General features: G+C 47.2%; 2 protein-coding genes and 4 non-coding genes across 6 annotated transcripts; 1 reads left to right on the top strand and 5 right to left on the bottom strand.

The window, feature by feature from the left end:
- The first annotated feature begins 3502 nt into the window (after positions 1-3502).
- Positions 3503-6570, top strand: BEST4 (bestrophin 4). Its single transcript, XM_033114487.1, is given in 8 exon segments — positions 3503-3694; positions 3782-3869; positions 4445-4685; positions 4802-4823; positions 4825-4951; positions 5422-5499; positions 5903-6093; positions 6252-6570. Coding segments are annotated over 8 exon segments (1176 nt in total). The 5' UTR covers positions 3503-3542; the 3' UTR covers positions 6529-6570.
- A 4528-nt stretch (positions 6571-11098) lies between these two features.
- RPS8 (ribosomal protein S8) lies at positions 11099-13769 on the bottom strand. Its single transcript, XM_033113204.1, has 6 exons — positions 13673-13769; positions 13175-13281; positions 12593-12692; positions 12060-12235; positions 11691-11820; positions 11099-11260 (listed from the first exon to the last, which is right to left on the bottom strand). The coding sequence occupies exons 1-6, from the start codon at positions 13674-13676 to the stop codon at positions 11151-11153; spliced, it is 627 nt and encodes a 208-aa protein (XP_032969095.1). The 5' UTR covers positions 13677-13769; the 3' UTR covers positions 11099-11150.
- Positions 11376-11444, bottom strand: LOC117027858 (small nucleolar RNA SNORD38). The gene has a single exon (XR_004423988.1). It is a non-coding gene; the product is annotated as a small nucleolar RNA SNORD38 (small nucleolar RNA).
- LOC117027860 (small nucleolar RNA SNORD38) lies at positions 11929-11997 on the bottom strand. Its single transcript, XR_004423989.1, has one exon. It is a non-coding gene; the product is annotated as a small nucleolar RNA SNORD38 (small nucleolar RNA).
- On the bottom strand, positions 12772-12874 carry LOC117027861 (small nucleolar RNA SNORD46). Its single transcript, XR_004423990.1, has one exon. It is a non-coding gene; the product is annotated as a small nucleolar RNA SNORD46 (small nucleolar RNA).
- On the bottom strand, positions 13369-13448 carry LOC117027853 (small nucleolar RNA SNORD55/SNORD39). Its single transcript, XR_004423983.1, has one exon. It is a non-coding gene; the product is annotated as a small nucleolar RNA SNORD55/SNORD39 (small nucleolar RNA).
- Positions 13770-23108: the final 9339 nt, after the last annotated feature.

The raw sequence follows: 23108 nt of genomic DNA, 5'->3' as shown, positions 1-23108 counted from the left end.
TGTCCTTGCATCTGTCCTCCTCCTACACTGCTATGTGTCTCCATGTCCCTCTTACTAGTGCCCTTTCTCCTCCCCCCGAAGACTCTCACAACCTCAGCCCACCCTGAGGTTTTTCTGAGCTCTCTGGATCTCCATCTCCCGGAAGTTGCTGTCAGGCCCGCTGCCCCTTGTTGAACACATGTCTCACACTGCTTGTCCCTTTGGCAGCTCAGTCAAGAATTTCTTGACAGTGCCAGGTCACAGAGGTTAAGGGAGTCTTTCAAGAATGAGAGATGCAAAGTAAGGCTAGGACTCGGAAGGGCTATTGATTGGATTTAGTAATAAAGAGATCTCAGGTGTCCTGACCTCAGGTGGGTTCAGAGGTGGAAGTGTTAAAGCCAGAACAGAGAGAAGAGAAATGCTAATAGCTATAGTAGTGTTTCATACTTACCATGTGCTATTCTGAGCACTTTATAAATATTAATTCATTTAATATTCACAATAACTCTGTGAGATAGATGTTATCATGCCCATTTCCCCATAGGAAAATTACGCACAAAGAGATTAAATGACTTGCCCAAAGTCACAAAGGTAGTTCATGGTGGAGTCTGGCTCTGTGTTGTTAACTGCCAAGCCTTATATTCAGTTCTTGGCTTTGAGGAGCGGAGAGGGGCACTGGTGACTAGCACTAGAAGAGAGGGAGCCAGGCAAGAGGAGAGGTAAGAGCTACAGGATGATAAAGAAGTGTGGGCCAGATGATTTACAGCTGGAGTAGTTCCCTCTCCTGGACCATAAGCCAAAGGGACCTGTCAGCATCTGGGAAGAGAGATAAACTGAGTCAGGAGGGGAGAGTTGGGTGGGGCCTGAGGACCATCCCCTTCCTCTGGCAGAGGCTTCACATCCTGTACCCCTGTCTGTGGCTCTGTGGGAAATTCACAGCCCAGCAATCCAGAGTGTTGGTCACAGGCAGAAGTGTGAGGGCCATAGATGGGGATGGGGGCAGAGGACTGAAATGCAGGCAGCTGTGTTGCCATTAAGGAACCGGGTCAGAGAGAAGTTCCCCAGGACCTTAGGGCCTGAGCTCTTCCAGTCCCAGAGCCTGGCTTCCCAGGTACAAGAAACTCTTTAAGTGATAAACAGCCCAGTATGCTCTAGGAGAGCCACAGATCAGAGCTTGGGAAAGCGCTGCACGGCCATGATGGCTGAGGCCCCTGAGCTGGTATCCTACCCTTCCTAAGTCAGTTCCTGGTTTTCCAGACATTTGAACACACACACACACACACACACACACACACACACACACATCCTGTTTTCTCCTCATATTGACATCTCACCTAGGCTCTAGAAGGAAAACATAACTTGTTAGGCCATGAGTAGATTTCCAGACCGGCTCATCCAAGAAATCCTTTATGAAAAAGAGGGAGGGGGACCGATGTCTTTCAGGCTAAAAGGGACAAAAAATATAGAAGAAAGGAAAAGCCTGCCCGGGTTCAATCCCTTCCCAGCTTTACCAAGATGAATCAGGGCCAATCCTACCATCAAGGGTCTCATGGGCTCAAGGGGAGATCTCCCTGTAAACAGGTCAGAGACAAGGATAATTAATGGCTGCCAGAGAGGAAACCTAGGGGGCTTTAGGAGCGATCTGGGGGAAGATCATGGCAGGCTTCCCAGAGGATGCTCTAAGCTGGACCATGAAGGAGGAGTGAAAAGGACCTGGGCCAGAGGATGGGGGATGGGGGGGGGGTAAAGTGGGGACATCTCAGAGGGCCTCGTGTACTCAGCTTAAAAGCCAGGCCAGCACTGTTTGGCTTGGGGACAGGCTGGCAAAGCCTCAGGAGAAAGTTCTCTGCCTTTTCATCTCTGAAGGATTGCCTGGTTCTGGGATGCAACAGTGGACCAGTACATGGAAACCAAAGGGAATAGATTTGGCTTTTCATGGTAATAGCAGCCTAAATGCCTACAATGCTCCAGGCTCTGGGCTCTGTTTCTTTGAATACTCCCAATTGCCCTGCAAGGAAGGTGTTATTGATCCTGTTTTGCAGAGGAAGAAATAGATTCAGAGAGATTTGGTAACTCGTACAAGGTTACAGAGAGCTAGAATTCAAACCCAGGTTTGTCTGACTCCCGAGCTTGAGCTCCTAACTACCCCTCCATGCTTCTTCTCTTTAGGAAACACCTCTGGGTGGGAACCAGCTCACAGTGTGGGGGAAGGAGCTCCCTAAGGCAGGTCAGAAGCAGGACCACCACTCCTGGGTTTTTGTAGATGTCCTTGGCACTGGGTGGACAATTGAGTTGGTGCCTCAGGTATTATTTCCTTGGTTTGCCAGATAAAGAAATTGAGGCACAGAAGTAGAAATGGCCACTCAAGATCTTTACCCCTAGGAGTCAGGATACCGGACACAGAGCTGAGGGGGTCTCAATCTCTAGGCCTGAGTCCCAGATCTCTGTGGCTTCATCAGCTCTGTGGAATGGGGATGGGGAAAGGCTGGGCCAGGCCCCCCGGAGCCTGGACTGGAAGTCTAGCAGTGTGGCTGCTGATAGGACTCTGGTCCCACAGTACGAGCCCTTGTTTAAGCCCAGATGGGCCAATTCCAGCCTTGAAATCCATCAACTCCAGCTTTGAGTCCTGCCTCCAACACGTTCCAGCTGTATGCCCTTCATCTGTGAAATGGGGATGATTCTACCACATGGGGTCGCGATGAGGGTCATATAGTAGTGCCTTTGGCACAATGCGTGTCACTTACTCAGTGCTCTGTGATCAGCAGCTGTTATGATTGTAACAATTTATCATGCATCTGTCTTCTCACCTGGAGCATGGGACAGTAATCCCTGTCATCCCGACTTCAAGGACATAGTGTCATCTGTGGGGTCAGTGCAGATGGCACTTCTGCCACTCAGTGGCTAGCCCAGTCCTGCAGGGGTAGGGAGACACATCCAGTTCCCAGGACCAGGGGCAGCTGGGTGACAGCCTCAATCCATCAATGATAACTTCAGTCCAGCCAAACTTTACAGACCCAGGAGGTACTTAAATGTGTGGGATGTGAAGGTTAGCCCAGTTCTCCTTCCTCAATGCAGGCTGCTTCCTAGAGCAGGTAGGCAGTTGTAGGGTGGGGGTGAGAGTGCCCTGGGCCTTAGGAGACCAGCAATCAGCTTCAAGAGCAAGAGGTGGGTTTAGGCTAGAGTTGAATCTGTCCTCAGGGGTTCAGGATCTGGTTATTCCTAGCCTTGCGAGAAGTTAAGGGGAGCTGGGGAAGCCTCATGCATGAGAGGGCCTAGATCTCAGCTCCGCCTTGCCCCACCCCATCCTGGCTTGACCCCTGCACCACTGAATTCTAGAGAGAATGGGGCTGTTCTTTGTCTGCTCTGAAGCTTCCTCCACTCTTGTCTACTGACACAGGGTGAAGGCTAGGGTGTATGTGACCAGAGTTGAAGGGAGAAACGTACCCAGAGTTGCCTGGGAACAGCTTGGTGATGAGAAGGCAAGCTAAGGAGAAGGCTTGCTGGGGGAGAGGGACAGCTCTGGGGGCAATTCTTATGATCTCCTACCCCAGGTCTTCAGCGCCATGACAGTTTCATACACCCTCAAAGTGGCAGAGGCCTGCTTTGGAGGCTTCTCTGGGCTGCTTCTCTGTTGGAGGGCAATTATCTACAAGCTCCTCTACAAGGAATTCCTGCTCTTCATCATCCTGCGTGCTCTGCTTAGCATCACCTACTTGTGCGAGGGTGAGGTCTCAGGGCTGGCCTGTGGGGGACTAGGCTGCCCACCCCCCTGTAACCCAGGCCTACACCTGACCTCCCTCAGGCTGCTGCTGACCCAGGAGCAGAGGCATGTGTACACTCAGGTGGCCCGATACAGCAACCGCTCTGCGGACCTTTGTCCTTTGTCTTGGGTAAATCTCCCTCTAGATCTCCCTGGTATCGTCCTTACCATCTTCCCGGACCTTTAGGTTGGGTTGATAACTCTGAGGATCAGAATTGTCCCCAGTGGCACCGCCTGGAAGTCAACCAGAGCAGTTTCAGAAGGCATGGGAGCTGTGTGCCGGGTCCAGGATTACCAGAGGGCTAGGCTCCACCATCACTTGCTGGACCCTTATTCCACACAAGGCCCAAGACGCCTGCTGGCCTCACCACTTTCTGGATACTGGAGGGGAGCTAGAGAGAGGAGACAACCCATCCCCACCTTCATGGGAAGCATGGCTCCGAGTTAACCATTACCTGACCTCGAACCACCACTTCTTTGCCTTAGGAGGGTTGCACTCCTCCCTCCCAGCTTGGTCCAGTACATCAGGGTGGGACCAGAGGAAGAGGCTGTCCTCCTGACAGTGAGGCAGCGAGCTGGAGTCAAATGTGTCCTTCCCTCTGCCTTGATTTAACCTGGTCTGGACCAGACACTCTGGCTGGTGGGCAGGGCACGCTGACTCCTAGGCCCTACATCTTCCCTTCCCATCCCCCTTACCCATGGAAGCGACCAGGTTTCTACGTGACCTTGGTGGTGAACCGCTGGTGGGCCCAGTACACAAGCATCCTGCTGCCAGACCAGCTGATGTGTGTCATCTCGGCCAGTATGCATAACGTGGATCAGCACGGACGCCTGCTGCGTCGCACCCTCGTGCGTTACGCCAACGTGGTGTCAGTGTCCGTGCTGCACTCAGGCAGCGCACACGTACTCCAGCGATTCCCCACCGTGGAGCACGTGGTGGATGCAGGTGCCTTACGTGCCTCCTGGGATAGCAGGTCTGACCCCAGGGGAACTCCAGGGCCCTAGGGCCTGAGTCCTAGAGGCACAGGATGAGTCTGCGCCCCACCCACTTTATCCCGGCAGGTTTTATGTCCCAGGAAGAAAGAGTTTGAGAGCCTGAAATCCAACTTCAACAAGTACTGGGTCCCCTGCGTCTGGTTCACCAACCTGGAGGCCCAGGCCGGGAAGGATGGGCGAATCCGTGATGACATGGCTCTCTGCTTGCTCCTGGAAGTGAGTCAGGTTAGGATCAGGCCCAAATGTCCTCTTTCCCCTCGATTTGCAAACTGGAATAATACTTTTAGTATTTAATATTTATGTAGTGCCAACTATGTACCGTATATTGTTGGAAGCATTGAACTTATATTAACTCATTTAACCCTCATAACAACCCTTGAAATAGGTGCTATTAGTATCAACCCCTTTCACAGATGAGGAAACTGAGGCACAGAGTGGAAAAGAAATTTGCCCAATTCACACAGCTAGTTAGGGAAGCTGGGATTCATACTCAGACACTCTGCCTCCAGGTTCTGTGCTTACAGTTACTTTGCTAAATTGCTCCCCCTCACAGGCAACCCAGCCTGACAGCACCTCTGAGAGCAGACGAGCCTCCAGACCTGATCCAGGCCTAGTTTGTGCCGGGCTCCCCTGTTCTCTCCTCATCCTTCCTCACCTTCACTGACTTCTTCCTGCTCTTCCACCAGGAGCTGAACAAGTACTGGGCCAAGGGCAGCGTGCTGTTCCTCTATGACTGGATCAGCATCCCTCTTGTCTATAACCGAGTAACTGCCTCTCAGCTCCCCAGGCAGCGCCTACTGTATGTTCTGTGTGTGACACACTGAGAAGAATTAGAGATGGTACCTGCCCTGGGGCAGTTCAGTCTAGTGAGACACTGAACAGCTAAAGGCTCAGCCTCAAAGCCTCCCTGGACCCCCACTAAGATAACTTCATTGCCTCTGGTGCTGCCACACCTTGCTACGTTTTCATGTTTCTTTCACTGCAACTTGCAGGCAAGCAGAGATCTGGAGTAGCTCTTTGGGCTTTTCCTCCCTGCCAGCATTCAGGGCTCTCCTGCGCTCACCAAGTTGCTGAGCAGCTGGGTCTGCCCCGGGGGCAACAGCTGAGCCGACCCAGGGGGCCCCGCCTCCATCTGCAGGCTCTGCTCCGGGTCGTCCCCCCCACAAGAGGGGGATCTTTGTGACCTGCGGCTGCCCAGCCTGGGTATCCCTGCTATCGGTGGATGACATGTACTAGAATCTGCCTCCTGCCGAGAAGGACCCATACTGGGACGAAGGCTCAGTGCAGCTGCCCTACACTGCGGCCACTGTGGCCGAGTCGCTGCGGCCTTCTTTCGTGGGCTCCACTTTCAAGCTGCGGTGAGTGGCCCGCGCTGGCAGAGGCAGGACTTCACCCAGCACGCGGTCCCCAGGTCCCCGCCCACCTCTTAGGCACCAGTGACACAGTCCCTCCCGCTCCCCTCTGGAGAGCCGGTCCACAGAGCAGAGGCCAGTTCATGCCGCCCTCCTGCTCGCAGCGTGAGCGACGACCCGGAGCAGAGCCTGCAGGTGGAGGCGGCGCCCCCTGGGTCGGCTCAGCTGTTGCCCGCCGTGCAGACCCAGCTGCTCAGCAGCTTCGTGAGCGCAGGAGAGCCCTTCACTGCTGTCAGCCTCGAGAACTTCGGCGGCGCAGGAGGAGACCTCCGGAGCCCTCATCTGCTGCGCTTCCGAGTCCAGCAGGGTGGCGACCCGGAGGCCGGGGACTGCATCGAGGAGGAGACGACGGGGTCAGGGGATCAGGGCCAGGAGCCTTGAGCAGAGGCAGCGGGGCTGGGCCACCCTGCCTGCCTCCCCAGGTCCGACCCCACTCACTTCCCGCCCCTTACTGCCCACTTTCCGGGTCGTGTCCTGTCCTGTCCTCAGCGATTAGAGAAGCACTTCCTGTGCGACCTAAGCGGGAGCATTTAGGGAGGAACCTTGAAAGATGGCGGGAAGGGCCTGAGCCCGGGCTGGGAATGTGTCCACTTTGGCGCGAGAAGGTAGGATGGATTGCTTGGGGGAGGTGAAGCTGGAAAGATACATGGGGGAGGCCTAGAAGACTAAAGCCCCGGGGCACTGTTCATTTCCTTAGCAATGGGGGCTGGGCCACCTCTCAAATTTGAGGGGGCAGCAGCATTACTAAAGGGCTTATTAAAAAGTTCTAGGTACCACTCCCCACGTTTCCTATTCATTAGATTTGGAATGGAGCTCAACAATTAGCATTTCTGATGTTTCAAGGTGATGGTCCTGGGATCACAATTTGAGCCATATGTAACTTAGGATATACTTTCCTGTGATAACCGTACTCTGAAGAGGAGTCTGTGTGTGCGGAGCGGGGGGGGGGGGGGGGGGGGGGGGGGGGGGGACTTTTGCTTTATCTGTAATGTTGAAGTTTTTGTTTAGAACGGGAATATATTATTACTTGTGCAATTCCAATTGTTCAAAATTGAACTAGCATGCTGTGCAGTGGGATAAAGGGTTTCAGAATCGGCTCTGGACTGATTAAACTCAGATGTGAAAGCAGTCATACACCACCAAGCCTCGACTTTCAGCTTATAGTGCCAAGCCTTTCTCCGCTACCACCAACTAAATAGCAGGGGAGGGCGGGAGGGAGGGAAATGAATAATTTAAAGGGTGAAAGCTGCTGTCCATCTCGATGGTTGGGAGCATTCAGTTGATGCTAAGGGCCTTATGCACAACAGCCCCAGAGCAGTAGATTGGAGTCACTGCTTTTAAACTGAGCTCCTCTAAGATTCCTGCTTCCTAAGCTTACTTAGCCCCCACTAAAGAAATTGCTCAGGGGTGGCTCGTTAGCTCAATTGGTTAGCGCATGGTGCTAACACCAAGGTTGTGGGCTCGATCCCCGCATGGGCCACTGTGAGCTGCGCCATCCTTAAAAAAAAAGAAGTTGGTCAATGTCAAGACTGAACTTTTGGAAGGAGAACTGACTCTGGGTGGTGAACACACAATGTGATGATGTAATCACACAATGTGATGATGTAATAGATGATGTAATACAGAATTGTACACCTGAAATCCATGTAACATTACTAACAATTGTAACCCCAATAAACTTTAATTAAAAAAAAAAAAAAGACAACTTTAAGGCCAAAGGATGACAAACACCAGAACTCCGAGGGGAGGCAGGAGTGTGTAGGTAGGTTTTCAGCATGTAGCCTCTGATATTGTCGACTGCCAAAATTAAAATGGTGATTTTGCTACTTTCCTGCTGGATCATTGAGCATTTCTAAGACTCGCAGTGGCCAAATATAATGTGGAGATAATAGCATCTGATAGTCATTCGCTTAGAAGGTATTTGAGGTTTTCAATTTTTTACTAGGTAATATTGGGGTAGTGTTTTTTTCCAGGGCCCATCAGCTCCAAGTCACTGTCCTTCAATCTAGTTGTGGAGGGCGCAGCTCAGTTCCAAGTCCATCTGCCATTTTCAATCTTTAGTTGCAGGGGGCGCAGCCCACCATCCCATGTGAGAATTGAACCGGTAACCTTGTTGAAAGCTCGCGCTCTAACCAACTAAGCCATCCAGCCTCCCCTCCGGAAGCTCAGTGGCAGCTGGTTGTGGTCAATCTAGTTGTGGAGGGCGCAGCTCACTGGCCCATGTGGGAAGCCAACCAGAACCGTTAAGAGCTCACGCATGCTGAGCCATCCAGCCGCCCCAAGGTATTTGAAGTTTTCTGCTGGGTTTACAGGGGTAGGTAGCCTTGCTGCAGGGCAAGAATGGTCATCTGTGAAAGCAGTGGAGATAGAAATGGATGGATTCCACTCTTTAGAGAGCACCCACTGGTCCTGATGGGTTAGAAGTATAAGTGAAGGAGTAAAGATCAATGCCCTGTCAGGTTCAAACTAGAAAGCAAACACAGTGATGAGTGTTGCTACAACTGCCTGCCTGGTGCAGAGCTCTCAGTAAACATGAACTACTATTAAGGTGGTGCACGAAGACACCACTGGGTGGGAACGCAGGGACCAGGTCTCCCCAGAGCCAATGTTAAGGTTTTTAAGGGTAGTTTTTCTTTTTTTGTCCTTAAATTTTTGTACTCAAAATGGAGGGCTCATCTCCTATTTTACCTTTCCCAGTTGACTATTCAGAGGTCTGAAACTTAGCGAAGTTGATGAAATTTAGCCAACTGGATTTTGCACTTTGGCTCTTAAGACACGTACTTGCACTTTCAACTTTAAATTGGGGGAAATCTTAATTCTCATATTTGAGTGATAAATTCTTTAATTTATCATATCAATTTGCCAGTATATTGCCATGCACTTTTCCACATACTAGACACAGCTGAAAACAAATATCCGTTTCCCTGGAGTTATATTCTTTTTTTAAAGAGAAATTTAATTTTTTTAAGGAGGGCGCAGCTCCCAGTAGCTCATGCAGGGATCAAACTGGCAACCTTGGTGTTATTAGCACCACGCTTTAACTGAGCAAACCGGCCACCGCTGGAGTTACATTCTGAGAGAAAGCAAAAAAAGACAAGCAAAACGGGCAAAATTTACACCATTATTAAGGAATAAGAAAAATGGGCAAAGAACACAGTGAAGGCAACTGCAATTTAAAATTCTGTGATCGGGAAAGAACTTACTAGGGTGACAAAGACTTGGAGGGAGTAAGCCATATGGGTACCGGAAGTGTTCCCAACAAAAGGAATGTAGCAAATGAACATAAATTCAGTTAAGGCCAGGATGGTAGTCACCGAAGAAAAAAGGGATCAGGTCACATTTAGTTCCATGGTATTTAGTAAGGATTTTGAGATGGGAAGCTGTGTCAAATATCTTTTAAAATAATTACCAATTGCTGGGATTGCACTGGGGACAACAGAAGCAGCAATGAGACAAGTAGGATGCAAAAGTTACCAGAATAGTAGAGGTGGTGTCAAAAGTTGAACAAGATGGTGACATTAGCTGTAGGAGTGTTAAGTGTCAGGATGACCCAAAATTTAGATTTAAGCAGTAGTATAAAAACAAGTATTTGCTGCAAATAGTTGAGAAATTACTTGAAAAGGGAGAGCTGGAGGAATGTGATCAGTTTGGAACACGCTCACATCCAAGTACAAGTGTCAAGTGGGTCTGGACTAAAGTCAGAAAGTTGGAACCTACATTTAAATGCTGGAGATAGATGACATAGTCAAACAGAAGCTGACCCTTGGGCCAGCCCAGTGGCTCAGGCGGTTGGAGCTCTGTGCTCCTAACACAGAAGGCTGCCGGTTCAATTCCCACATGGGCCAGTGGACTCTCAACCAGAAGGTTGCCAGTTCGATTCCTCGAGTCCCGCAAGGGATGGTGGGTTCCGCCCCCTGCAACTAAGATTGAACACAGAACCTTGAGCTGAGCTGCCTTCTGGATGGTGCAGTTGGTTGGAGCGCGGGCTCTCAACCACAAGGTTGCCAGTTCAATTCCTCGAGTTAAGCAGGGGATGGTGGGCAGCGCCCCCTGCAACTAAAATTGAACACAGCACCTTGAGCTGAGCTGCCGCTGAGCTCCAGGATGGCTCAGTTGGTTGGAGCATGTCCTCTCAACCACAAGGTTGCTGGTTTGACTCCAGCAAGGGATGGTGGGCTGCGCCCCCTGCAACTAGCAACGGCAACTGGACCTGGAGCTGAGGTGCGCCCTCCACAACTAAGATTGAAAGAACAACTTGACTTGGAAAAAAGTCCTGGAAGTACACACTGTTCCCCCTGGAAGTACACACTGTTCCCCAGTAAAAAGTCCTGTTCCCCTTCCCCAATAAAAATCTTAAAAAAAAAAAAAAGCTGACCCTTAGACAGCAATGCAGAAACCACTGGTAATCTAACATACTTTTGAGCAGTGAAGGGTGAAAGGAATTAGGGCTCCAGAAAAAATTATAATCTGATAGGATACACATACATAAGTACTGTGTTTCCCTGAAAGGCCTAGCCTGACAATCAGCTCTAAAGTGTCTTTTGGAGCAAAAATTAATATAAGACCCAGTCTTCAACAATGCAGAAACCTGGAACACAATTTCAAGATTTCTAGATCACTTATGAACCCAGGTTGTAAACTTTGAATTAAAACCAAGGTCCAAGGAGCATAGGATGTCTAAAAGAATCAACTTTACATAGATAACATTGCTTCAGGTTCCAATCATGGTTGGGTCAACACCCCAATATTGTTGGCGGCCCCAGTGATGGGATACTTCCCTTATATGGTCTCTGCTTGACCTGAATTCCACATCCTTGGCCCCACTGAAGAACCTTTAGGGTGAGAAATGTCCCCACTTGATAACAGCACAGCCTACATAGTACGCTGGCCTTCAGGGAGAGGGAAGTGGGGGCACTCTACAGTTTGCCAATCGAGTATTCAATACAATCTGGACACAGAACACGAAAAACCTTTATTACACGGACTTAGCTGGGAGGGATGATTTATTTGCCTTTCCGGGCCTTGATTTTCCTCAGATAGAACTCCAGCTCCTTGCCCTCTAGCACATAGCCATCTGCTCGGCCACACTGGCCTGGTCTTGAAGCGATGCATGCTGCAAGAAAGTATGTGGTCCTTAGCAAAATAATACTGTGGCCCTTCCCAAACCTACATGCCTTTAAAAGTCAACACTGGTTTAGGTATCCTGGGGGCAGGCATGAAACCCACTGTCTCCTCAGACATATTTTATCGTCACTTAAACTCAGTAGCAGAACTGGACAAAGTTTTCATCACTGAGACAGCCCCCTTAGCCTGGACAGACTTCTCAAAATACTACTGAAACTCAGAGGCAAGGGCCAAGCTCAGGCCTGTGGACTCTTGCCCACTATTTCCCATTTTAGTTTCACACTAACGGGTTGATTAAACTGTCCTAGTGAACCTACTATACCATATGGCAGACAGTCAAAAGAACTGAGGCAAGGGTAAAATGCAGAGGGCACACCGTATTTTGTGACCCCCACCCCCCAATGCAACAGACATCTCACCAAGAAGCTTGCCCTGCTGAAATTGCTCCTCTAGAAGACTGCTGATTTTGGCATTCTTTTTCCTTTCATCGTATTTCTTCTGAATTTTCTTTGATCGTTTTTTGTTTAAAATCTCTTCCTCCTCGGGAGTCTGAAAACATAAGAGATACAGATGGGTGAGGTGGGAGCCCCCCAAACCCTAGCTCAGGGAAGAAATGTCATCATAGCTTTAACTCTACACATCCCAACTCCTACCGCCTTCCTCAGCACTAAGGCTTTCATCTCTCTCCCTTCAGTAGCAGAACTGGACAGAATTTTCATCACAAGAAGGCTGGAATCAGGTTGGCCTCCTCCCTCCCCTATAGGGAAGTTGGCACCCCAAACACGCACCAGCTTGGCCCCTTTCTTGCGGCCGAGGGGCAGTGCGTAGTGGGACTCGTACCACTGTCGGTACGGCGTGCTGTCGACGAGCACAATGCAGTTCTTCACTAGGGTCTTGGTGCGGACCAGTTCGTTGTTGGAGGCGTTGTAGACCACATCAATAATCCTCGTTTTGCGCGTACAACCTGTTCACAAGACAAATTCAGAATCAAGTCATATAAACCAGAGGCCAACTGGCCTTACCCTCCCACCCCCGCCCTGATAGGGCCTAAGGAGAAGCAAGGGAACTCTAAGTCTTTACCCAACCATGGGGCATCACGTACAGTCTCTAGATTCAGACCCACTCCCACTCCCTGGGATGACAGGAGTTAAGAGATAGGACAGGCTGGTGAGAACTCTCTGGTTACCACAACCTCAGAATCTTTCAAGGAGAAACTTCGGTATTTGGGTGCAGACCGTGGATTTCCTGCTAAGCACCCTTAATGAAGCTTAGAAAGGATTAGGTGTCGAGTTCCCACCCACCCCTGGAGGGCCTCACTCACACTCGGAGCCCCAGGAGAAGTTCCCCACATCCAGCCTCAATGCACGGTACTTCTTGTTGCCTCCACGCACACGGACTGTGTGTATGCGGCGGGGACCAATCTAGAAAACACAAGGTAACAGTACTGTTATCAAGGAAAACAAGACAAGAGGGGAAAAAGGAACCTGGGCTGGATGGAGGTAACAGTCAGTGTAACTATGACAAGTCCTAGCATTGGCAAGTGGCACAAAGGTGACCAAGACGGCCACACCACGCCTAAGGTTATTTTTTCATCACTCTAGTTACCTCCAAGAAAAACATGATTCCAAACACTGAAAATCAAAGTGTCCATGCAACAAAAATACCAGATTTCTGACTATCGTGCGAGCCCACTCCCTCCAGGCGTCCTTTAATCCTAACACACCGTACGTCTCCATGCAATTTCGTCCGTCTTTACCCAACAGGTAAAGTTGAGGAGGCCGCCCAGTCCCTAATACACGTTCCGGAGCCCTACCATGATTCAACAGCCACAGGTAGAGGCCAGACCACGGAGAACGGGAGGGGCGGGAGGCTACCTCCCGGGTGGTGAGGTCCCCACACGCACCTTAGTGTTGGCGGCAGGGCGTCCCAGCTCATATTTTCGCTTCTTGTGGTAGGGCTTCCTCTTGCCCCCGGTCTTGCGGCGCTTGTGCCAGTTGTCCCGAGAGATGCCTGTATATGGGAGCAGGGAACGGAGGCTTGAGCCACTGGCCCGCGGGGCCGGCCCTCGCCAGCTCCAGACCCCCGCACCGGGCGGGCCGCACGCTCAGCTCTCCAAGGTTGGCCTCCCCACTGAGCATTCGGGAGTTTACAGCAGTCCTAAGGTGTCATCATACACGTGCGGCCCAGCCCGCACCCTTTCCCGCGGCAGCCATGTTGGTGCTACTTGCAGCCCTAGTACCGGCCCCGGCGACGGCCTCGGCGGCTCAAACCCGAGCACCACCCTCCTCATGGCAGCTTATTGCCCGGGGTCGGGGTGCCCATTCTCCAAACTTGGCTGCGAGGCAGGATGGTGCCGGATTGAGACCGCTCCTCTACCCGGCCCCAGCAGAGCGACACTCACCCATGGCTCAGCGCCGACTGGAAAGAGAAACGCAAAGAGTGACGGTCCGGTTTGTAAAACGCAGTCCCGCCCAGCACTTACGGCGTTGTTTTGCGACTGTGCCGTAGAAAGAGCCTGCAGTTTACGATTCTGCGACCGCGCGGAGCGCCTCTGGGTCTTAGGAGGGTATCCTGAGCTCTCAAACCGTGGGGGAAGGCTGGGAGGCAGCGTCTTGGGGCATCAACAGCTGTGCGAGCTTTGATGGAGGTTGAGGGCTCTAGGGCACAACCGAAGGGGAGTAGCCAGGCTTTGTTTACCTTTTTAAAAAAGACTCATTTTAAGGAACTTTTGCAGTGGTCCAGGATGAAAGATGTGGATGCGGGTGCGTTGGAAAAGGGTGCAAGGCAGTAGAAATGGAAGAGTGGTGGATTTGGGTTTTGTTTTGAGGGGTTCAGTGATAGATTGGACGTGGGGGTTTAGAGAGAGGGAGGTGTGGCAAGGACTCCCAATAACTCACTTGATCAATTGGATGAAGGTTGGTGTCATTTACTGGGCTGGGGTAGGAGCTGTTCTGGACATGTTCATTTTGAGATATTGGTGAATCGTGTAAGTGGGAATGACAGTGTACCCGCCCAAGACAGGCCGCCCCCAAATATCCACAATGGCTATTGATTACTTTGAATTAGTTACTCGATAAGCAGCTGGTGCCAGAAGAGCAATTTGACTCGTCCTTGTCTCCTTGAATGAAGAAAATAAATCTCCCATATGAACGGTGTCCTCTCGGCACCTGGAAGACACCCCTCTTGCTGGAGTTCAGAGCCGAACAGTCTGTATAAACAAATCTTGGCCCTTATTAACTTAACTGCCCAAGCCCAAACCTTGCTTAGATACCTTTCTAATGAGTACTAACTTTTTTTTTTAACTTTTATTTATTTTAAGTGTGTTTTTCCAGGACCCATCAGCTCCATGTCAAATAGTTGTTTCAATCTAGTTGTGGAGGCTGCGGCTCACACTGGCCCTTGATGGTGTTACGAGCATCATCGCGCTCCAACCGGATTAACCGCCCCCCCCCACAGCACTAACTCTTTGTCCTGTCAGTTTCTCACAAGTTTATTGTTTCTTTGTCTAAAAAATATAAAAAGGTGCCTGGTTTGATCATTTCTTGGAGCCTCTTTATTATCTGAACATCATATTGTGATTCTCCCATGTGTACCTGGTAAATCGCTTTTTCTTCTGTTAATCTAGTCTTCTGTCAATTTTATTTTATTACTAGTAGAGCTGTAAGAAATAAAAGGTAACGGGGATTTTCCCTCTCCCTGACAATGGCCAGCTGAATGTTCATGTCAGGTCATCTTTATAAAAGAGATCTAGACAGAAGGTGTTACTTTTGGTATCTTTGGTGTATAAATGGTAATTAAAGCCACCAGAATGAATGGAACCTAGGGAGACAGCATAAAGCAAACTTCTTTTTTTAATTAAAGTTTATTGGGGTGACAATTGTTAGTAAAGTTACATAGATTTCAGGTGTACAATTCTGTAACACGTCATCTATATATCATATTGTGTGTTCACCACCCCGTCAGTTCTCCTTTCATCACCATATATTTGGCAAATTTTTTTTTAAGCAGGAGAAAAATGAATTATTATACCTGGGAGAGACCCAGGAAAACTGAGTAACTCCAGGCAAGCTTTTCTCGTAAAGGGTAAATAAATACTTCAGGCTTTGTGGGCTATAGGGTCTGTGTCACAACTACTCAGCTTTGCTGTTGTCATGTGAAAGCCGCCATAGACAATAATAAACAAATGAATGTGGCTGTGTTCAAATATAACTTTATGGACACTGGGATTCATTTGTCACGAGATACGCTTTTGCATTTTTTTCAAACAGTTAACAACCATAAAAACCATTCTTAGCTCATGGGCCCTGTCAGTGCACAGTAGTGTGCCAACCCCTGGCATAAAGAAATACAAGAGGATCGAGGTCCAAGGCTTGCAGAATGGCAACATTTAAGGTCAGGTAGAGAAAAGAAGCTGGTCAAGGAGCCAGAAGGAGCAATGAGAGTGACAGAAGGGAAGCCAGCACAGGGTGAGGGTGATGTCATGGTCTCATACTATTGTGATGTCTTGTAAATAGAACTAAAAAGTGATTATTGGGTTATTGAGTGGCATTGGCAGGAGCAGTGTCTGTGCAATGGAGTGGACAAACACTTGATTAGTTTTCGCAAAAACTTGAAACAGAATGAAGTTATAAAAAGATACAGTATATGTAGGTAATTCTTTTGAGAAGTATGATTTTAAAGAGAATGAGAGAATTGGCTGGGCCTGGGGAGGAAAGCAGAGCAGAGGGCAGTTTTTTAAAGGAATAAATGCCTGATGGTGGATACGCCCTTTTACACTTGGCTCCAGATCCTATCCCATCCTTTGGACTGGATTCTCTCGACAGCTTATCTTTCTTCTATATCTTCAACTTTCCACTGGCTTCCCAGCACATTCAGAATAAAATCTAAATTTCTTACCAGGGCCTGGAGACCCAGAAATACTGGACTTCTGCATATCTTTGACTTATCAGTTTGACCACTTATTCCTATCTGTCCCCCTCACTCAACTGCAGGCACTCTGACCTTGCTGTTTCTGCCTCAGGCCTTCATGCTCTGAAAGAAGATGCTCTTCTCCTAGGTCTTAACATGGCTTCCTCCCTCACTTCAGGTCTGCTCAAAATCTTACACACTCCACCCCCACCCCAATACACATACACACACTGGGAGGCCTTTTCTGAGCTTACTTTCTCAAGTAGCAACACTTCTCTACTCACTCGATACTAACATTGCTCTTACATGCTCATTATCTTTCTTCCCCATTAAAATATAATAAGCATGAGAGTAGAAACTTTGTGTTATTCACTACTATTTTCAACACCTAGAATAATGCCTGGCATTTAGTACGCACTCAATAAATATTCGATCGGCCTGCTCAGTTATTCGAGCAAATTATTGTTCAATTTGAGCAAATTATTGTATTCAATGGGTGTCATGCAGGAGACCCTGCTTGCTGCGCCATTTGTCATGCAGGGCGGCATGCGGAGTCTCTGGTCCCGCTCCCCACATAAGAACGCAGGACATGGTGAGGCCAAAAAGGAACACCCACAGAGTGATAGGTAAAGGAGTCATACTAGTATATTCTCGCTGGCGTCACTATAGTCTCACTGGAGGCTGGATCCACACTCTGCAACCCGCCCTGCTAACTGCAATCCGCGTTTGCCAGCTCAGCCACCATCTTCTTGCTAGCCCCCCATTTGCTGCTAGCTTAGCCACAGCAGTTATATTAGTGGCCAATGGCTCACTGGTTACAGCTGACGGCCAACTAGCCACAGCTGATGGCCATCCAATCACAGCTGATGGCCATTTACTACCTGAGCCAGCACCCTTTAGTGTGAGGCCGAGAGCCTGGAAACTGCACTCCTGGCTCTGTCCCCACAATGGGTTTTCCCAGTAGACCGAGAGATCTTAGAGTACAATGCAGGTATTTCATTCATCTCTCCATCCCCAGCCCCTTGGCACAAGAAAGGGAATAGGCAATCCCTTTTGGCACAAAAAGGAAAAGGTGGATTCAAGGGGCACTTGTTAGGTGATGGAATTTTGTGATAGACTGGCTTATGAGGATGAGAGAGGACTAACTGATACAGAGGTTTCTTCCCTGGAAAACCACTTGAATGGTGGGGTGATACCAATTAATAAAGAATAAAAGAGAGGCAGTATTCTAGAAAGTTAAATTTAGGATGAGTTTGAATTGCTTGTACTAGGACATATATTCTTTGTATTACAAGTAGTTGGAAAGATGAGTCTGAAGCTTGGAAGAGAAGGAGACTGGTATTTCCCACCCCACCCCCCATGGTCTCATTCCACTATCCACCTAATCCAGTGGTTCACCCCATCAGCCAGTCTGCATCGCAGGAGCATTATGTGTGTGTGTACTTGAGTAGTAGACTAATTATAACTGCATCAGAATCTCCATTGGGTAATATTCAAGAGAGATCCCTGGAGCTCTTGAAATCAGAGTAAGACAGTTCTTCATGTCCCACACCATGCCCTCCAAGTCTCTACTCCTGCTTTTGCAGAAGTCATAAGGGCCTTGTAATTCCATTGGAGAGATCCTCTCTCCTGTTCCCCTCCAATACCCTAACCTGGCCACCATTTCATTTGCTTTGAGACCACTAACATTAATCATATTATGCCCTTGTCCCTATTTTCATTAGTCACCTTAAAAAAAATCATCTAAATTGTATCTATCACCTACATTCTAATCCTGACACAGGTTATTATATTCTTTTTCTAAAACCAATTTCCCACCATCCATTTCCTAAAATCTTCTATGTCCTGTGTCATTCATCAGAAAAATCCTCTATATCGTCAGCCACTTCTCTGAATGTTCTCAAGTGGAGGATGACTATACTCAAGTGGAGGATGACTATACTCTTATTCTCTAGAAGGGAGACAGGTGTGCTCCATGGTCTTCATTGCCAATTTCAGGCCATTCTCACTCTATCCTCCCCAAAAACCACAAACTTTACATCTTATGCGATGAGACCATAACACTCACTACTTCTCTTTACTGCAGTTATCTATCAATTCTGGTTCTCACCGACTTGTGCCAAGATTTTAAATCCTGACTCACTATCACGGTCTAATACTATTCCCATCATATTCTGGGTGCCTATACGAGCATCTTTACCTCCCTCAACCTTCACTTTTCTCCAGTTCCTCACCCTGGAAGTCTTTAAACCTGGGATCAATACAACCTCTTGTTCCTGACACCTGGGTTACAGAATGCTGCTGGATAAGGTCACATAGTTGTGCAGACTAGTGCCACTAGAAATTAAGAACAATAATTGGTATTAGGCCCTGGGGAATCTTTACAAAGACTTACTTGAAGTATAAACTCTACTGGACAAGAAAAAGATGATTAGATTGTAATCGATGCTGTGAAGGAAGTAATGTGCTATCATGGGGCGGGGTGTGAACTTGAGATAGGATACTCTGAGATGGCTTCTCGGGTGACAGAGACCTGGGGTAAACTGAGACCTGAAAGGAAAAAAGAGGCTTCTGAAGAGCTAATGGTTCCAGGCAGAAGGAACATCAAGTGTAAAAAGCCCTGAGAAGGGTAAGCACTTCTGCAATGGTGGAGTAAAAACCGCTCCTCCATAAAAGTAAAGAGAACACTGGCCAAAATTGTCAAAATCAACTTTTCCAGAACTCTGAAATTAACCAAAGGCTTGCAACAATCCAAAGAACATTTATTCAAGAAAAACAGCTGAATCTGGGAGCAGTGATCTTTGTTGCTTTTAAATTTGCTCTAATGCCACCCCCTTTTCCCAGCTCCACAGTGGCTTTGAAAACAGCAATTGGAGGGGGCAGAATGGGCATGGAGTTCCCCAAAACCCCATCCCCAAAGAATTACCACCATTTGAGCTGTCTGGCTGAAAAGCTCCATTCTTCGAGCTTGTCTTTATTTGACCTCACTCAGAGCTCACTCTGTGACCAACCCTATCCCTAGGGTGTTTGTTTTAAAAAGAAAGTCAGGGGCAACACAGATGCCTGAGGCAGCATTACTAGTTGGGGTTAAATAGGCTGACAAACAACAACAACAAAACACACCACTTAAAAGGAAAAACAGGGCAATAGGAAGATTTGAAAAACTCCCACATATTCCTGGGAATCTAGAGGACCACATGCATATGCCGGATTGAGATATGGCAAGCCAGGAAAGACCTGAAAAGGCTGTAATATCAGTGAGATACGGCTGCACAAGTAGGAATTAAATGCTATAGACACCATGAGCAAGTGGGATTTATCCATGTTTGCAAGGTTGGTTTAACACCTGAAAATCAATTAATAGGATATACCTTATTGATGGAATAAAGGGGGGAAACACGTGATCAAAACATAGAAAAAGCATGTGACAAAATCTAATACCTTTCATGATAAAAACACTCAACGAACTAGAAACAGAAGTGAACTTCCTCCGCCTGATAAAGGCCATCTACAAAAACCCCACAGCTAACATCATCCTTAATGATCAGAAACAAGAGCAGGATGTCCACTCTCACCACTTCCATTCAAAACTGTACTGGGTATTCTACCCAGGGCAATTAGGCAAGAAATAAAAGGACTGGAAAGGAAGAAGTCAAACTATCTCTGTTCATAGATGACATGATCCTATATATAGAAAATTTCAAAGAATCCACAAAAACAAACACTATTAGAGTTAATAAACAAATTCAGCAAAGTTGCAAGGTACAAGGTCAACACACAAAAATCAGTGTTTCTACACACCAGCAATGAACAATCTGAAAAGGAACCTAAGAAAAATAATTCTTTTTTACAATAGCATCCAAAAGAATAAAATACCTAAGAAATAAATTTAACAAGGAGGTGAAAGACTTGTACATTGAAAATTATTAATATTGCTGAAAGAAATTAAAGACGAACTAAAAAAATGGAAAGACATTTTGTGTTCAGGCATTAGAAGACTTAATATCGTTAAGATGGCAGTACTACCCTACGCGATCTACAGATTCAATACAATCCCTTTCAAAATCCCGTCAGCCATTTTTTGCAGAAATGGAAAAGCTTATCCTTAAATTCATATGGAATTGCATGGGGTCCTGAATAGTCGCAACAGTATTGAAAAAGAACAAAGCTGGAGGAGTCACACTTTCTGATTTCAAAATTTATTACAAATTATAGTAACCAAACTGTGTAGTATTGGCATAAAGATAGACATATAGATTAATGGAATAGCATTTAAAGTCCAGAAATTATTCCATACATCTGTGGTCAATTGATTTTCAACAAGGGTGCCAAGACAATTTAATGGGGGAAAGAATAGTCCTTTCAACAAATGGTGCTGGAAAAACTGGATATCCACATGCAAAAAAAATGAATTCAGACCCCTAACTCACATCACCTACAAAAATTAACTACAAATGGATCAAGGACCTAAATATAAAACTCTTAGAAGAAAATATAAGAGTAAGTTTTCCCAACTTTGGATTTGGCAATGGATTCTTAGATCTGACACTAAGGGCACAAGCAATAGAACAAAGGTAAGTTGAACTTCGTCAAAATTAAAAGCATTTGTGTTTTGAAGGACACTATCAAGATAATGAAAGACAACCCACAGAACGAGGGAAAATATTTGCAAATCATATATTTGATAAGGGTCCAGTGCTCCGAATATAGAGCTCTTAAAAGTCAACAATAAAGACATTCAACTTAAAAATGAGCAAAGGACTTGGATATACCCAAGAGAACTAAAAACACGCTCAGACAAAAACTTGCACCTGAATGTTCATAGGCTGAATGGTTTATTCATAATGCCAAAAAGTGGTAACAACCCAAATGTTCATCAACTGATAAAATGTGGTCTATCCATACAACGGAATATTACGTGGCCATAAAAAGGAATGAAGTACTGACACATGCTATAACATGATCTTTTAAAACACATCCTAAGTGAAAGAAGCCAGATATAAAAGACCACATTCTGTATGATTCCATTTATATGAAACGTCCAGAATAGGCGAATCCATAGAGAAAGAAACGTAGATTAGTGGTTTCTTAGGACTGGGGGGAAAGGAGAATGGAGTGACTGCTAATGGGTATGAGGTTTCTTTTGGGGGGATGAAATGTTCTGAAATTAGTGGTGATGGTTGCCCAATAAACAAGTGCACTAAAACCCACTAGATCGTATACTTTAAAAGTGTGAATTTTATAGTATGTGAATTATATCTTTTTTTTTTTATTTATTTAAAAAAAAAAGCCCTGCAATAGTCAAGAAACAGAGGCCAGTATGGTTGGAGAACAGTGAGTGGTAGGATGCAGTTTATTCATTCATTATTCTAGACATTGTGGTAGTTATTAAATACAGCAAAAATCTTTGTCCTTATGTGCTTATATAGCACTTACTAAATGTGACACACTACTTACCGCTCTGTGTATATTTACTCAATCTTCATAACAACTCTATACCAGTCTTACTCCCGTTTCACAGATACAGATAGTACAAAGAGGTTAAACAACTCACTTCAGGTTCGGCAGTCAGGGATCCCATCCTAGTGTGGCTTCTGCAGCTGGGTTATTAGCCTCAAAAATATTCTGTCCAAATTACATTCCCACCAGGCGGTAGAGAGGAGCTGAGTAGGCAGGGCCTAATAGGCCATGGTAGGGCATTCAGAATGTACCTTTTGTACAAAGGGATGTTATTAAAGGGTTCCAAGCAGGGAATAACTTAGAGATTCCTCTGGCTGGTTGGGGAGAATGGGTCACTGGGAGTCGAGAATTCAAGCAGGAGACCCGTTAGGGACTCATGGTATTCTAGGTGAGGTGCTCAGGCCTGGGGTGGTGGCATTCTTTCATTTCATCTTTTCAGTTCTGTGACATGGGTATTGGTGGCCTCATTTTACAGATGAGGGGAAAAGTTAGGTATCTGGAAGATTTTAAGGCCTCAGAGCCAAGGCTGTTTGTCAAACATCTGATTCAGCTAAATTTCTGAATCTAGGTCCTCTATTTGGTTAATGGTACCTCAAATTCATGTATTCTCTCTCCATGAAGTAGAGAATGTTCTACTTTACAAATGAAGTAACCAAGGTTTAGAGGGCCAGAACCTGGTCTCTTCAACCCCACCCATCTCCCTGACTGAGGCCTTTCTAAAACACACACACACACACACACACACACACACACACACACACGCACAATTTTTTTTTTTAACTGTTTTTTGTGTTTTTCCAGGACCCATCAGCTCCAAGTCACATAGTTGTTTCAATCTAGTTGTGGAGGGCACAGCTCACAGTGGCCCATGTGGGGATCGAACCAGCAACCTTGTTGTTAAGAGCCCTGCACTCTAACCAACTAAGCTAACCGGCCGCCCCTAAAACACACATTTCATTATGTGTCTCCTAGGCCAAAAACCTTTTTGTGGTACATTACCGTTTAGATCATTCATGCTCCATGACACGGTATCTGGCTGGAGTCTTCCAGTTCCCAAACTGCCCATGTGCTATGCTCGTCCCTCAGTCTACCTGGCAAACTTCTATTCATTTCTGAAGACGGAACTGGAGCTGTCCATCAGATCCTTTTCTGCCTAGCAAGCCGAGTGCTTTCGTGTCAGTGTTCCCACAGAATCTTTTAAGGTGCCTTGAGCAGACTAACTGACAGAGTGCCATCTCCTTTCTGCTTATACCCTGTCCCCAGGAGAGGGCCTGGGACCTAGTTAGCACCACTGAACAAGACAGAGACTGGAGTCTTCAGCACGTCACTTAACTGCAGGCGTGGATTTGGTCTCCTGGGTGGAATACAGAATCAGCACCACAGAGCTGCAGTTGTGTCTTCAGTTCCAGAAGGCTCAGACACATCCCAGGACCTTCCCACACACCACGAAAATGCTGATTTGTTTCCTC

The sequence above is a fragment of the Rhinolophus ferrumequinum genome, chromosome 9, assembly GCF_004115265.2.
Source record: "Rhinolophus ferrumequinum isolate MPI-CBG mRhiFer1 chromosome 9, mRhiFer1_v1.p, whole genome shotgun sequence".
Taxonomy (NCBI): Eukaryota; Metazoa; Chordata; class Mammalia; order Chiroptera; family Rhinolophidae; genus Rhinolophus; species Rhinolophus ferrumequinum.
The sequence above is the reverse complement of the archived record's forward strand: the minus strand, read 5'-3'. Positions and strand labels throughout refer to the sequence as shown.